Below are 16,615 nucleotides of genomic sequence, written 5' to 3'. Positions count from 1 at the left end.
CAAAAATTCATAAATAGAAAATATCTATTTATTTAAGGCCAACATAAAGAATCTTAATAAACTGCAGCGGAATAATTCTTTAAAAATATAATTTCAACCAAAATTCAACATCAATGAAAATCTTGGCACAAAGGCCCCAACATAATTCAACTTTATTTTCAACAACGATAAATTCTAATAGCAAGTCTTTTCCAAAATATGTGATACATAAAAGAAATGAGAAGACATTCGCAACGATTTCCCCATCCTAGTATGTATCAGAGCCCTAGACACTTGAGCCGACCAAACCTACAAGTCATCAGTACCTGCACATTACCCACGGTCGAGGCAACATATACGCAGAAGGGGTGAGAAACTTATCCAATAATAATAATATATAATTCATCAAATTAATGAAAACAACAAAGCATATCACAACAGGCATCATTAATAATGTATTTAAATAAACACATAAGCAACGACATAATTATTTTCAGCAACAAGGTACAACAACAACAACAACAACAACGTTATCCACAACGACACCGACAACTCGACAATGCGACAACGACAACAACTCGACAATGCTACAACGACAACAACTCGACAATGCTACAACGACAACAACAACTAATGCATCATGCAGGTGGTACCAATCTACGCGCGTTGAATGCTAAGCATTCCAGGGCATAAGCCCCCAACGATTTGGATGGTTAAAGCATCCCAGGGCATAAGCCCCCAACAGGTGAATGATAACATTCCAGGGCATAAGCCCCCAACAATTTGAATGATGAACATTCCAGGGCATAAGCCCCCAACAGAACATGAGTATGCATATGGACTCGACTTGTGTATATCAACATACAACTTCAACAACGACTACAACAACAACATATATGTAACACCCTATTTCTAATAAGCGGTAAAACGCGCGAATATACAAACATATTCTAGAAATAGATGCTACGTCTTCGAATAAACCACAGTACATACATGCATAAAGGTCATGTCACATCACATAGCAGCGGAACATATACATATAATCCATAAACAACTCCCAAAACATGTATAATAAAATATATCCTCCATATCTCAAATACAACAATATCTCAACTCCAAAATACATAGTTAATAAAGCAACATGCAAGAACTATCCTAGATCAGAGCCCTAATTTAGACACTTGCAAATAAAGAGGAACTTCACTCCTCGGCATCATCAAGAAGAGCAGACTAAGCATCCTGCACTCCATCTACCCGTCCATACGAAAAGGTAGGTGGTAAACCACTGAGGGTTAGCATTACATCATCATAATCCATATAAGATTAATAAGAACTTTGAAAATGAAAGGTATAATCAATGATAAAGAATGACAATTCATACATAGTTCTTCAATATTCACATCATATAAGCAATCCAAGATCATTCAATATCATTATATCAAGTTCATATCCACAGCGTATCATACACATATCACAACCTCACCTTGTCAATCAACAATTAACAATTCAATCCGCAAGTACAATTAGCAATAATCAACCATCAAACACCTCTTAATGCAATTCAATCCACCAACAGTTTATGCAATGTCTCTAGACTCATCTAGATGCATGTGGTACCAAAACACCTCAAGGTCGTCACCTTCGATGCAACAAAAACATCGTAATCACCTCTATTGGATATAAAATCCACCACCATCAGTCATGTATGCATGAACATATGACTCAACTACAAATGAATATGTTCACACAAACAATAATCACCTCACCATCACCAATACTTGTATATATGCAATCATTAACAATTCACCACCACATTTCATATATACAATCACCAACAATATTCAAAAATTCCACAACATGTAGTTGTTACATAAATACACCACCAATCATCTTTACATAACATATAATAACTCTCCATAAAGGATTCACCATCAATTAATTCTCAAAAGTCATTTCTAGTTAAGTTCGTCTCTCAAAATCACAACATTGAGTTAATTGAACATTTGAGTCAGAACCAAGTAAACAAGCCTAATTGCCTATGCCATGTATTCTCAAAAGTCACTTATAGGTGCAGTAGAGGATACATAAGTATTTCATCGGCCAAAAACGACGAATTCAAGAAAAACTCAAAGTTCGTCTCACTTTTTCACTTTTCACAAAATTTTCCATTTTCAAAGCAAAACAAGTTAGATCCATCACCTCATAGATTAGATAGTATTAAACACCTTAATTGAACTCATAAAACCCAAGTTTGAAGTTTGGAAACAATCCATAAGGTTTGGGTTGACTTAGAAATAGTTATGCGGATTTTTCGTAAAATTTTCCTAAGACCACCTTGGAGTATTTTCCTCATAACTCACAAACCAAAAATCATTTGCAAGTCAACCCAAAGCCTCTGGAAAGCTAACAAAATTATCTACAACTTTCATGTTTACGTCAAAAGCCAAATCAAAACAGAAATGTGAGAAAAAGACGCAAGAACACAGAACAGGAGTGCTGGCTTCTGATCTGGATCAGCTTCTGATCAGGATCAGCTTCTGATCTGGATCAGCTTCTGATCAGGATCGCTTCTGAACTGGTTCGCTTCTGAACTTGTTCGCTTCTGAACAGTAGCGCTTCTGAACGATGCTTCTGAACAGTAGCGCTTCTGAACAGTAGCAGATTTTTTTAACCTTCACGTTTTCGCGCATAAAAACCAAACCGTTAATCCGTTTTCGACGCCGTTTTCGCCTATACGCTCCTGACACTTAGCTCTATCATAATATACAAAAAAATTCAAGTTTCAACCATCCCAAAATCATTTCTCCCAAACCTCACATAATCATTTTCTTTGCAAAACCGCTTAAACACCGACATTTCACACGAAAAACCCGTTTTCTCCCAAACAACTCGACTAACACAATCACAATATGCAAACAGAAATTCTACCAATTCCAATTCATCCAAAAACATCAAAAACTCAGTCAACAACCTCATATATCAAAATTTCATTTGGGTCCTTCACATGAACAACTTGACACAAATTTCACCAATTTGAACAACAACAACAAATCTCATCATAATTCATCATTTCAATGATACCCATTGCATCAATTCATCAACAACATATGTTAAAACAACAACAACAACATTTGAAAATGAATTCATCAACAATTCAACAACCACAACTTCATTCTTCATCAATTTTTGCTCAAGAACACAATTTACCCACAATTATGCATTTCAACATGTTAATTCACATACTAGCTTGCAATTATCATATAAATCATGTTCTCAAACATAACAACAACAATCATGCACGAATTTACAACAATTAGATTCAATTCATCAATTTCATAAAAATGGGTAAGAAAGAAAAAGTTATGAATTATGGTTGAATTCTAACCCTCTTACCTCTAGCACCAAGACTCTCTAACCCAAGCTTCAATTTAGCTCCTAGATGATGAATCCTCTCTTGCCTCTAACCCTTGTTCTTGTTCTTCCTTCTAGCCTCTATCTCTTTTCTTCTCAAATGAAAAATGTTGTGGAAAAACCATATTTCTCTACTAACATTAGTTTATATAGGTTCACTTAATTGGGCTTATCTCTCAAACCTTAATGGGCCTAACCCATTTCTATTCTAACACCCAAAATGTCACTACTCACTTAACGGTAAATTACAACACTAACGGTCACTTAATGGTAATTAAAATAATTACTACACCTTCTAGTAACTTGGTAAAATAATACTCTTACTAAGCACTAAAAATAGTCCTCAACTAATTTACAAAATTACCCCTACTCTCAAAATGACCAAAATGCCCCGAAGTCCAAAATGACTAAAATACCCTTCTACACCGAATTCTACAATTCCCAACCAAAAATACACACAGATGCAAATAATCACATAATAGCACACACAACACACATAAATAAATAATAAAATAAATCTAGCGAAAAATCGGGCTGTTACAATATGTGCCTACAACAATTATGACACGCTCCTCAACTTTGACATTAGACGTTACAACAACGTCAACAACGGGAATCAACAACATAGCATATATTTATAAATCAATTACATTCATCTCAAAGTCTAAAACATCCCCCAAAAGCAATTAAGTTTTGATCAATAGGACATAAGCCAAATACCCATAAAACACCTCAACTAAATCCCTAACACTTAAGTTTGAAGTTGGGAAACCAACCATAAGTTTTTAGACTAACTTGGGATTAGTTTTGCTAAGTTTTCTTAAAGTTTTCTAAAGACCCACTTTGACTATTTTTATCATAACTCAAAATCTACAAATCTTTTCCACTCCAAACCAAGGCCATTAGAAAGCTAACTCAATTATCTACAACTTTTATGTTTACACCGAAAGCTAATTCAAAACAGAAACGGGTGAAAAAGACGCAAGAACGCGAAACAGGGAAGGCTGTCAAATCGGAGTACGATTTTCTGGGTCAAAATTTGCATTTTCATTTGTAAATAATCGGAGCACGATTTGGCAAAATCGGAGCACGATTTGGCACAGGCTGTTACGATTTTTGCACCATTTTTCACCCCAAAACCCAATTTTTGATCCCCTAATCACCCAAAATGAATTAGAAACATATTTACAAGTTTATTAGACAACATAGGGGATAAAACAACATATAATCATGCAATTCAACAACAAGTTTCATCATAATTCATCATCTAACATAACTTCTCAAACCCTAAAAACCAATAACAACAAATTCATCAATTTTCAAATTATATATTATGATTATTGAAAGGAATCCCACCCTTACCTTAGTTTAGGTGAATCAAAAGCTTACAGAATTGTTCCTCCTCTTCTCTTTGCCTCTTCTAGGTTTTCTCTTCTTCTCCCAAAACTTATGTTTTTCTTTTGTACGTGAAAAATGTTTCTGACTCCTCTCTATTCTATTTCCCAATAAACATAACTTCTCCTTTATTTTTCTTAGCTCCCTTAAACTCACATAATTACTAATTAACTCCCATTAACCAAAATATTAATATTTTACTCCTATTTTTATTTCTCCTAATGTTTCCACAAATAATAAAGCCATACTCATTTAAATAATATACAACTCCCTAAATCATATAATAAAATAGCATCACACCATATATCACATAAAATCACCAAAAACACATATTTCACATAAAATCATATATTTAACAGATAAAGTTATATAAAAATATTCACACATCTATTAAAAGTAATAGAATAAAAATGGGGCGTTACATCTTATCATTTATTTACTTTATTTTTTTGTTGTTTTTAAAAGCAAAACTTGCAACTGCTGAAATGAAAGAAGGTTCTGATTGTTGCGTGTATATAAGCATATTTCAGATTATATAATTTGAACCATATTTTTTTTTGTTCGGATTATATAATATGAAAGGTGTGAGTGTTTTAGTCAAAAAAAAATTGAAAAATTCAAAATGGGATATATTAACAACGGTATTGGAAACTCCTCAGTACAAGGTGTACTTGAAGGTCCAACCCGGAAAACATACAGTCACAAGGTATAATTACAAAAATAAGGTTAGTCGATACCCAAACAAGCTAAAGGATCCGACCATCATCTCTGAGAACCGTACACAAAAGTTGTTTTATTGACTTTTAGCCACCACAACGAATGAAATTCAACTTTTTCTAAGAGCTGCTCAATAGGTGTTTCAATGTTATCAAAATTAAACTACTCAATAGACTGCCAAATTTATCAATTTAGACTAAAAAAACAATACAACTCTCAAAACAATATCATTAACCGACAATATGAGGGTTTAGATGCTTATTATATTTGAGAAAATAAAACTTACATTAAATACAACTACATGTCAAAAATATTTAGGCAAACATACAAATAAAAATCAATAATTTAATAATTTTCATTTCTTTGAATACGTAGTCAACTGCTAAAAGGGTTGGGATGATGCAGGAGTTGAGTTTATGAAGGAGGTCCGAGTTCGATTCTTGTTGCTAACATTTTTTCATCTCCTCTAACAAAATAATAACAACTAACATTTGTTTGTTAAAAACAAAATTATTTTCTCTTTTATTTTTTTTCTTATTTATGTTCATGGTCAAAAACTAAATTATATGTGTTTGTGTCCAATGAGCAAGTCTTGGATAGTCATAAGACTAAATATTATGTGTAGACACACATACACAAAGAAACACATCCTTAAAATGTTAGATCGTTTATTATTATTTATTTTTTTAAAAACAAAGTCACTTTTTATGCGTATGACTAAACACTGTACATTTAGGTTTGTAATCATACCATAATTGTTTTGTACAATGAGTATATGATGTGATTTATGAGCTAGGTAACAAACTGCAAGTCACCTTTCCTTGTTTTTTATGTAAGGAAAAAGAGTGCTACACGACTCTGTTAAAGTTCATGTGTTGGCTTATAGTAGACAGTTTGTTTATACTATGAATGAATTGATTTTATTAAGTACATTGAACATATGTACAAAGTGGTGATTAAACACTATGAAGAGTATGACGTGTAGCGATGATCTCTAACAAGAAAAACGGTAGCGCATCCGAGAGGATGGTTAAACAATCACGACTTACTAACATAGTCTAATATAAGTGATTGATGTTTGAGTTTCTTAACCAATTGATTAGAGATTCAATCTTTATAAATGTAAAAATATAGGTTGGAAGAAATAGAACTTGATTACCTATCTCCATATTGCACGCTGTAAATTAGCTTCTATTGTACCCTGCACAATCACCCCCACCATGATACACCAGTGGATTGATACACCATTGGTATTCAAAGTGTCTAATTGAAGATCTTGATATTCACTTTTAGCCAATTCCACACACTATACAGTGATATTGATACACTTCAATTACTTATATAAATTTAATTTAAACGTAAGCATGTTTTTATATTTTCCAGTCTAACAGTAAAAATGTGTTTGTTGGAGCCTTCCTTTTGTCAAATTTTGCAGGCTTGATGAATAACAAGGAGTCATGGACTGGTAACTGGTTAATATAGCTCTCAGACTCTCAGTTGATTGTGTTTGTCAAACTTAAACAGTTAAACTTAATAATGCATCAACAAAAAGAAGTTTACCCACGAAAAGAATAATCTTAAGGCAATTTCTTCATCCACATTCCTTATAATTGAAGGTAGACTTCTATGATAACATGATAAAAGAATAGAATAAATATTACACCAAACAATAGGAGTAGTTTTACAAATTGAAACTACTTATTGCAAAGAGTTTAGGAACAATCATCCCTCTAAATAATGTCAACAAATATAAATCAAATTAAAGCCAAAAGAATCTGCTTCTCCAATATTACTTGTCATGAAGTGTATGCTTGTGTCACTGCAAAAAGTATCAATACAGCATAATATCAATTAAACTATTTTATTGATCAAATGAAAAAGATTGCCTGAATAAAAAAATGAAGGATGAATACTGATGATGAATTGAACAAAACTAAAAACTAGACTCAAATATGAGAAAATTTGTGGAGGCCTTTGAAAGCACAGATTGGTGCAACATATCCAAGTTTTCCTTTGGTAATTATAAATTATATTTTAGACTAAAGAAATCTTCTTGATGATAACAGCCATAATTTGGGGTATGAATTGGGACATAAACAAAGATAAAGTCTTCAATTTCCCTGTCATTATAAAGTGTTGCTACATAGTTAATTAGACAATTTGAGATATTAATTAGGAAATAAACAAAGATCAAGTCTTCAATTTCCCCCTTTTTAAACCCTTCAATTTCATTTGTCATTATAAAGCACCGACACAGATAAGGACCTTAAATACAGAGTTTCTAACACCGAACAAATATCGGTGACATGTTGGTGTTGGACACGACACCGAACATACGCCGAGCACCGAATACGACTTCAATATGAAGCGTTTATGATACATAGTACTAGATATTTAGACACACTTTCAACTAGTTGCAATAAAATAAAACATATTTCACATTCAAAACCTCAAAGCCTTAAACAACAGAATTTAAAATTATACATGTGTAGCGACAAAAAATAGGGGAAGAATTGAGTAAAAGAAAGAGTACTTACATATTGTTCTCTCTCTTATTGTTCTTTCCTTTTGAGTTTCTTTTACTCTGGTCTTTCTCTTTCTCTTCATTGTTCTATCACTTTCATTTGTCTTTGGACTTTTAGGAATCGACTCACTCAGAACCTTCCCACAATCTGTGCAACAGCTATAATCGAATCATTGAAAATCACTTAGATCAATAATTCATGGTACAACTCAAAAGAACAAGGTAAAGAATGATAAGCAAAAAAAATACTGACCGACGTAGAATTTGATTGTTTAATATGTTACAAATATATATTTCTACAAAAGATGATCAACATTGATCTAAGAAAAATAAGTGATTATGACTTTACCTGAAATATACGCCGTCGCTTAAATAAGCTATAGTTTGACGAATCTTGCAGCAATGATCACACATCTCCATGGCAACCATTGTGTGTGGCTTGTATGCGTTAGTTTTTATGAATGTGTGAAAACATAGTTGTAAGATGAGTAAATATTGTTCCGAATTCCTTGGGAGCCAAGAAAAGTGGTGCCCTTTGACTAGGCATTAAACTCTTTTTTTCTTTTACAAAAACTGTCCACGTATAAAAAACATAAATACCTAAACAAAAACGTGTCCGCGTATAAAAAAAACATATATAAAACCTAGACGATAATATAAATATAAATAAATATTAAATTAAATTTTGAAAAAACATATATAAAACCTAGACGATAATATAAATATAAATAAATATTAAATTAAATTTTGAAGTAACGTTTATAAATAAAAATAGAAAAATATCTTCAGTTCTATTTTAGTTTTTGGTGAGAGAAATAAAAGTAATTATATTTCCAGTACTATTTTAGTTTTTGGTGTTTGAGAGAAATAAAAGTAATTTTTAGTCGGAAAGAAATTGGGACAACTTAGTGTCTTAGTCCTTAAAATGATATTCATTCGTTTAAATTGATAAAATACATCAGATACAATAGCATGTAAAGAATGAATCTACGAACAAACCTACAACATCCAATTTAATAGCATATAACGGCAAAATACCTACAAATAACATGATAAAATCTAAATCACCAAAAGAGAATATACTAAACACGAATAATATAATAAAAAACTAGGCTTGAACTATTTAGTTAATTAGTTAAATAATAAAATACTTCACCTAGTCGGTGTAACCATAAGCCATATGTCATGTTAGTCTATTACTAATTGTCACGGCCTAATATTTGAAATTCAATTTTGCAATTGGAAAAACTGACCAAAATCGCAGATTGAGTGAAATAGGAGAATAAAATATGCAATTAAGTCTATTTATCTCTTTATGAATGGCTAAAATCTACACTACTTGTGTATATAATTTATCATTTCATTATTTGATTATAACTTTTTAATTGATTTAATTTGGAGAAGGAAAAATGAAAACTGGAAGAGTTATATTTCACCTCTACACTGCACTCTATTTTACAAGGTAGAAACTTATTCAGAGGCACTCTTATAAAAACTCAAAGAGCAGCATCTCGTCATAGGCAAATACTTAGGGAAAAGGAGAAACTTGTTTTTGATTTAAGCGAAAAATTCAATCTCTGTAACTGTAAGTAATTTGTCAGTGCTGACTCTTTGAAAGAAGTACAAATTTTGTTCAACCTGTTTTGTCTAATGGAACATTTCAACTTCAAGCCTAACTGCACCAAGCAGGAAAATTTTAAATTTAATGTCTGTATCAATCACCCGTATTACTACTATTATAAAGGAAATTATCAACAGTCAAAAGTAAATAAAAACTGACAGTAAAAGCAAACTCAAACCACAGTGAGATTAATGTTGCAAGACATCTTATTTTGCTTGAAGAATAGTTATGTTGATTTCCCGACAGCATGAATGCAGATAATATGAGACAGAAATTATCTCCACTTCATTGGACATGAGAAAAAACTGTACTCAATCAATCTGTTTGCAGAAACCACTACAATCCATTCTGCCATCTTTCAACACATAAATACTTGGTTAGAGCTTCCTTCTAACTTAAACATGAACTAACGAGGTAGTAATGCATATTGCCATCCAGAAACATTAACACTTTTTATGAGGTTTAATGAAAGAAAAAAAACAAAATGTTCACAAAATGAATATTTTTTACAAGGTATAGCAACCATTCTATTGAACCTAATTCTGCAAACATTAGTGTTTGAACAAAGGATATCAAGGGACAATGCAGTTGGATATATAAAGTCAAGTAACTATGACGTCCAGTTCAAAAGTATGGATGGACTTGGATCCTCTCCAAAAGTATATTGCAGAAGAGCTCATTTTCAATAACTACTCTGCACTAAACAACTTACACCCCATCGGAGACATTTACATAACCTGCATAGCATCTAGTCTACCTTCTTTTTCTAAAGCACTTTCTATTGAAACATAGAGAAGTTGGCAGGAAAAAGATTTTCCTTCTCTTTTGCCTTTTCCTATCCCCATTCTTTCAACATTATCACTTTCAATCATTTACCATTTACAAAAGAATCAGAGATACCAATGCGAGACAACAGATATCAATGTCTCTGTCTGACTCTCCTGCCAATTGTGTCACCACCATCTGAAAGTTGGGCCCACACACTCTGAGATTTTTCCCCTGTACTGCAACTATCACCCTCACAGCCAGCAACTGTCTTCAAGATCTCTGACTGTAGCCATGGGCATTTTTCTTTCATGGACTCGAATCCATCCGACCTCATGACAGCTGCAACAAGTCCAAACCATAAGAACCATCTTATCAAGCATGTGGATAGTACAAAGTAGACAAAAATAATTTTCTATGTCCAAAAGTTTTAATAATGCATGATTAAACATGGATTTAGAACAGAGGATCAAAAGATGGCCAACCAACCTATATCTAAAATTTCAACACAAAAGGGAAAAACAGATAGAAACCCGCAGGCCTCTACAATGGTCTGACCTCATTGAATGTCAATGTACAAAATCATTTGTATTCACTATTAAGGTGACATAATAGACATCAGAAAGTACATGAATAAATTGAATAAATGTAGAACACATGTGATGCTTGACATAGAAATATATAAGCACAAAAAAGTCCAAATTATCGAGAACGGAAAAGCAATCAATAAAAAAGAAAGTGGTGGAAAGAAAATAACAAGAGAAGGGAAGGAGGAGCTTACATGGGTCTAAATGTTTCAAAATGCAAAGAAGGTCAAAAAAAATCTACAGCAAAAACCTTTTCCCACTAAGCAGGGTTGACTATATAGATCGAATGATGTCATACTGTCTTATCCAAAATCATGTTACACATTGCAGGTTGAAAAAGTAAAGAAAATTAAAGGATAAAGACAACAAAATCATTCAACAACATTTCACGTGATTAGAGTGGAAGAGAACAAAAACTAGAAGAGAAAAACGGACACATTTGGAACACATGAAGGCTAGGTAAAACAAAATTTCATCAGCTGCTAAAGTAATATTATCTCCATTTTTGGTAAATAGAAAAGTGAGTAAGCAATGCATTGTTATAGTAAATACTAGTAACTAAGGTCTTTTACATAGCAGGTTGAAAAAGTAAAAAAAAAAAATGGAAGGATAAGAAAACAAAATCATCCAACAGCATTTCACATGATTAGAGTGGAAGAGAACAACACATATCAGAGAGCAAAATAAGAACATTTGAAACACATGAAGGGTCAGTAACACTAAATTTCATCAGCTGCCAATGTCAGATGTTTTTTTTTCCATTTTTGGTAATTAAGAAAGCAAGTCAGCAATGCATCATTATGGTAATAAGTAACTAAGGTCTTTCAGTTCCAGTAAAAGCTTTGAAGATTTAACTTCCTTTTTTGAACAGGTGGCAGCATACAGTTCACTAATAACTTTTTTACACAAAAAATTAAATACTAAACAAATGTTGTCAATTCAATTTTTCTTCCCATGTATTTTTCATTACTCGTGTTTAATGGCATCATCTCTACTATCACTTATTCCTACTAGTTTGCGTTTGACCGACATATATGAAACATAAACAGTAAACCCCTGGTGGCCTATGGTCAAACCCTCCATAGAATTAGCCATGTCATTAATTCCGTAACTAGTTAGATTGGCAAGTTGAGAGCAAAGATCCCCAAAATGTAAAGTTATAATGAATCATCTTAATGTTTTAGGAACGTGTAAGATTTATTTTTGCAATATATATAATCTACATTTTCTGCTGCATACCTACTCGTGTATGTCAAACAACTTTGTTTAACTAGCAGAGGAAGCTTGTAGCTGAATGCATTTTTCTTTTATATTTTGTCACTTTTCAGTAACAAGTGTTGTAAGGTAAAACATCAGTGTTAATGTTAATTGTTAGCACTGTTACCCATGCAAACCAGACAAAAACAAGTGATTAGTAAGTAGGTATACCGGCTAGATTTTGAGAAGCAAATTTTAGGCAAACAGCTTTTAACTCTGTGGCATGGCAATGGTCAGCCAAGGTCAAAATGTTGGCTACAGAACTCACACCAATGTCCTTGCAAAGACGAGACTCGCACATCAGTCTAAGCCTCTCCAAGCCATACTTGTCTGCTGCAGCTAACAATTTTGCTATCAACGTCTCCGAAACTGGAAAATCACTAGATGTTGTTGATGAAACCATGTCCACCTCTTCTGTAAGGGAATCTCTGTAGATAAAATGCAGCATGGCCTGTAAAAGTAAACGGAAAATCAGGACATCTATCCTCCCGAGCAGTACTTCCCCCAAATAAGATCTTTTCTTATCAAGAAAAGAAGAATTAAACAAGAAAAAACTGCAGAAAAACACATAATAACAGAGAGTAGATCCTAGCCGTGCTTAACACTACCATGAAAAGAAGATGGTAAAAGGGAAGAAAAAATAATAAGAAATAAATAGTTTTTACCTTAAAAACCTTTGGTTCTAAATCTGTCACAACAATCTCCTGTGTGTCCATATCCGTGCCATCAAAAAATTTAGATCGAAATTCTGGAGATCTAGCGGCCAACACCAACTTATGACCAGGAAACTTCTCCCCAGCCACATCAAAAGTAACATCTGAACCTTCATTATTCTCCAATAGTGCACCAAAGTGTGATCCAATGTCAGATTCTGGGACATGAATAGAGTTAAGCTGTGGGCAATCAACAGCAGAAACCACAACTCCAACTGTACAGTTGATTTTCAAGCAATCATTCTTGAGGAAATCAGAGCTTTCAAGCAAAGTCCGTCTGAAAAAACGCTTGTAACCCCTACAAAAACAAATGAACAAGATCAACATTTTTACAAATCTTGACACAACATTGTACAAAATAATATGCATTGTCCTTGTCCACAAGGTTACAACTCAGAGGAAAGAGTTCGACATTTGCAAACTCAAAGAACGGAGTTCAAAACCCCTCAGAGACAGATGTAAAATAACTGTGAATACCACTTTAATCAATGATAATTTACCTCTTTCACAAATTTTTAAAACATATGCATTGTCTTTGATTTAAAAAACAATATAAATGATAAAGGCATATTTTGGTAAACCAAGTTATCCCCACACACAACTGCATAGACTAATCCAGTAACTAAAATTCACAGGAAAGAGCAACAAAGAGAGTCTTTTTGCCAATGAAGCCTTCATGTATCATATGGTTATATAGTTATATTTCATATACACCATAGATATAAAGTTAGGGTCTTGCTAACCAGTGCCCTCAAGGAAATGGTCAAGGAATCTATAAATAGAAAATTTGTCTTGAAAATATAAGTTTTGACTTTTGATTAAGTAATAATTACACTTCTTTTAATAAAAAAAAGTTACTTGTTTTGATTGTTTAACCATTGCCTTGAGGGCATTGTTTAGCATTCTCCATAAAGTTATATTTGGTATACACATATAACTAAGAAAAATCCTTCTAATTCACCTATGTAATGTTTTTGGTAAGCAAATTGCAAAATAATCAAGCACGTTCAACCAAAAAAAGAGATAAACCACATTCTTTTAAAGGAGTAATAATACAGATATAGTAAATATTTTAAATAAGAACAACTACAATGTTCATCCTCTAAAAAAACTAAACTGCTCATCACTTCATACAACATGTCTTCTCCTTTAAAAGAATGTGGTTTATCTCTTTTATGAAATAGTCTAAGGGTACTCGCTCGCAAAGGGAATGGGGGTCGGCTACATGGATCAAACAACACAGCAATGTCTTATGAAATACAATATTTATATCCTACTCATTAATCTATAGTTTCTCTTACAGGTTTTCTAGGTCTTCCTCTAGTGTTTTGACTTTCCTCCATCTGATCTACTCTCCTTAGGTCAGAATCCACATGTCTTCTCTCCACATGACTAAACCGCCTAAACATAGTTTTCACCGTCTTTTCTACGATAGGTGTTATCCAACTCTCTCCCTCTCTCTCTAATGCTTTAAATTTTTATCTTATCATGTCTAGTTTTCAACATCTTCATCTCCGTTACGCTTAACTTATTTTCGTGTTGGTTCATCATTTCATCATATGCATAAAAACCCCAAACTCACATCAAATTCAAACAACAAAATTCCCAAATTATCATCAACATTAAACCAAAAACAATCAAAATTTGAAATAAATAATCAAAACCCTACCACATGCTACCCTTATATTTCAAGGTATAAGGACCACTTTCAAGAGAGCGATCAAAATGGCTATGAACCTTATGCTTCCCCTGACCACTCTGATCAACAAGCGTGAGTTCAAAAAGCGCTCTCACATCCGTTCCTTCACTCGCCAACGCGATGAAAACCGAAACATACGCAGAATTATCCTCCGGATTCTTCCCATCGGGATAGAAGTAGATCGCCCACTGATACCCTCCGACGGTGAAAACATCGCTCGCAATGTGTTTTCCAACTCCCATTCCCTTTGCGAGCGAGTACCCTTGGATCAAGAATTTGTGCGAACCGTTAACCGTTTGCGTTATCGAGCGCGAGATCGTTGGGGAGGATAACGGCGCCGGTGACGGTGATGGTGTCGGAGATGATGCGTTTCCGGTCATGGCGGTTGTTTATTTAGGGATTTTGAATTTGATTTTGGGGGTTTTGTGAAGGGTAGAATTGGGGAAGAAGTGTTTTGGGTTGACGAAAAATGACGATGGTTTTTGGGTACGTCACGGTTTTGAGTAAGGTAGACTTTGGGAAATGACGTATTTGTCCCTGAAGTTTCTAAAAAGTGAAATTCTGTGGGCTATATCATGACGTGGCATATTGTTGTGTACATGGGTTGGGTTGCCCAGTTTTAGCCTAACTGATTATCGGATCCGATCAAACCTAATTGATTTTGATTGGGAAGAAGTTACTAAAAATATCCATCAAGTTGCGAACTGATCAAGTTCGGTGCTCTCATCACATCTTACCCTATGCTTCTTGTTATAGATGCGGTACTTAGTTGAAAACCATTTTACATTGATTGTTCGAAGGCCATGCAAGTTTGACACAAACTCGAGCTTGATTTTCATAATGATCCTTATGAAGATGATCTTAGTTGATAGTTCAAGATGCATTCAATCGCCCAAGATAGCACTTTTTTTTGCATCGAATGTTGTGGTTGGATCATTGGTTTTGCACGATGTTGTGATCATACTACCAATATGATTGTTGAGCTTCATGCTATTTCACACGAATCACAGCTTACTTGGGGTCATGGATTTGAGACGTCATTAGTGAATTAGATTTTCAAACAACTTTGACTTTTTAATCAAGGGATTAGTCTCAAATACTTACTTTTATACTCCTCTTAGCGATAAAACATTCATTCCTTTAGGAGTTCCACATCGGATAAATAAAAATGTTTGATGCAGTATTTAAACCATGAAACTCTCCCACACCTAATGGATTAGACTTTTGGGTTGAGCTCTCCTCGTGGGCCTAAGTCCTAAGATAGTGTGTGAAGGAGACTCTTGCCCATATTTACTTGCTAGATATTTTTAGTATTTTTTATACGAAAAACGTGTAAATAAAAAATAATTTAATTTATATACACTGTCAATGTATAAAAACTCACATGTATTCAATGATGTATTACCATATGAAGAAACTTATTCAATGGTCACCGCTAACCGCTTTTGGTCCCAAATCTTTGGGGTTGCTTTCTCCAATAAACGTTGATTACATTTCTTTATGTTATTTGTACCAGTAAGTGGTTTATGGATTTAATTATATGTTATAACGATACATTGTTGAATCAATGTGTAAAACTCTTTTACACCAACAATGCATATCAATTAAACTCGTAAAAAAAATTATGAGTTTTTTGTTTAAAAAAATAGTTTTTGTTATGACAATACATCATTTTTTATCTAAAAAAAGTTTTTTGTTTGGCGGGCCGACCTGCCAACTCGTAAGTCCGCCACTAAACAGGACAGAATGAGATTTTGGACTCGGTCACCTAATTTGAGGTGTCTTGTTCCGTTTTAAATTTTAATCAGAATCAGACGAGACAGGTCTAAATGGCACGGACTGGCATGTTTTACCATCCCAATCCATAATCCTCTACATTGCTCAAAATTTAGAGAACTACGCTAGATTTTGTAAGAAAAAAATATTTGTGGAAAGATGCATTCTAAC

General features: G+C 33.5%; 1 protein-coding gene and 1 long non-coding RNA gene across 2 annotated transcripts; both read right to left on the bottom strand.

Moving 5' to 3' along the window:
* Positions 1 to 7,057: 7,057 nt before the first annotated feature.
* Positions 7,058 to 8,504, bottom strand: LOC146924514 (uncharacterized). The gene is made up of 3 exons (XR_015010190.1): positions 8,376 to 8,504; positions 8,040 to 8,185; positions 7,058 to 7,321 (listed from the first exon to the last, which is right to left on the bottom strand). It is a non-coding gene; the product is annotated as an uncharacterized LOC146924514 (long non-coding RNA).
* A 1,570-nt stretch (positions 8,505 to 10,074) lies between these two features.
* On the bottom strand, positions 10,075 to 15,139 carry LOC146924513 (BTB/POZ and MATH domain-containing protein 4-like). The gene is made up of 4 exons (XM_085709526.1): positions 14,639 to 15,139; positions 12,922 to 13,267; positions 12,428 to 12,707; positions 10,075 to 10,754 (listed from the first exon to the last, which is right to left on the bottom strand). Exons 1-4 carry the CDS (start codon positions 15,046 to 15,048, stop codon positions 10,567 to 10,569), a joined length of 1,224 nt encoding a protein of 407 aa, XP_085565652.1. The 5' UTR covers positions 15,049 to 15,139; the 3' UTR covers positions 10,075 to 10,566.
* Between the last annotated feature and the right edge of the window lie 1,476 nt (positions 15,140 to 16,615).

The sequence above is a fragment of the Medicago sativa genome, chromosome 5, assembly GCF_051527215.1.
Source record: "Medicago sativa cultivar Bolivia chromosome 5, Bolivia_mono, whole genome shotgun sequence".
NCBI classification, from domain to species: Eukaryota; Viridiplantae; Streptophyta; class Magnoliopsida; order Fabales; family Fabaceae; genus Medicago; species Medicago sativa.
The sequence above is the reverse complement of the archived record's forward strand: the minus strand, read 5'-3'. Positions and strand labels throughout refer to the sequence as shown.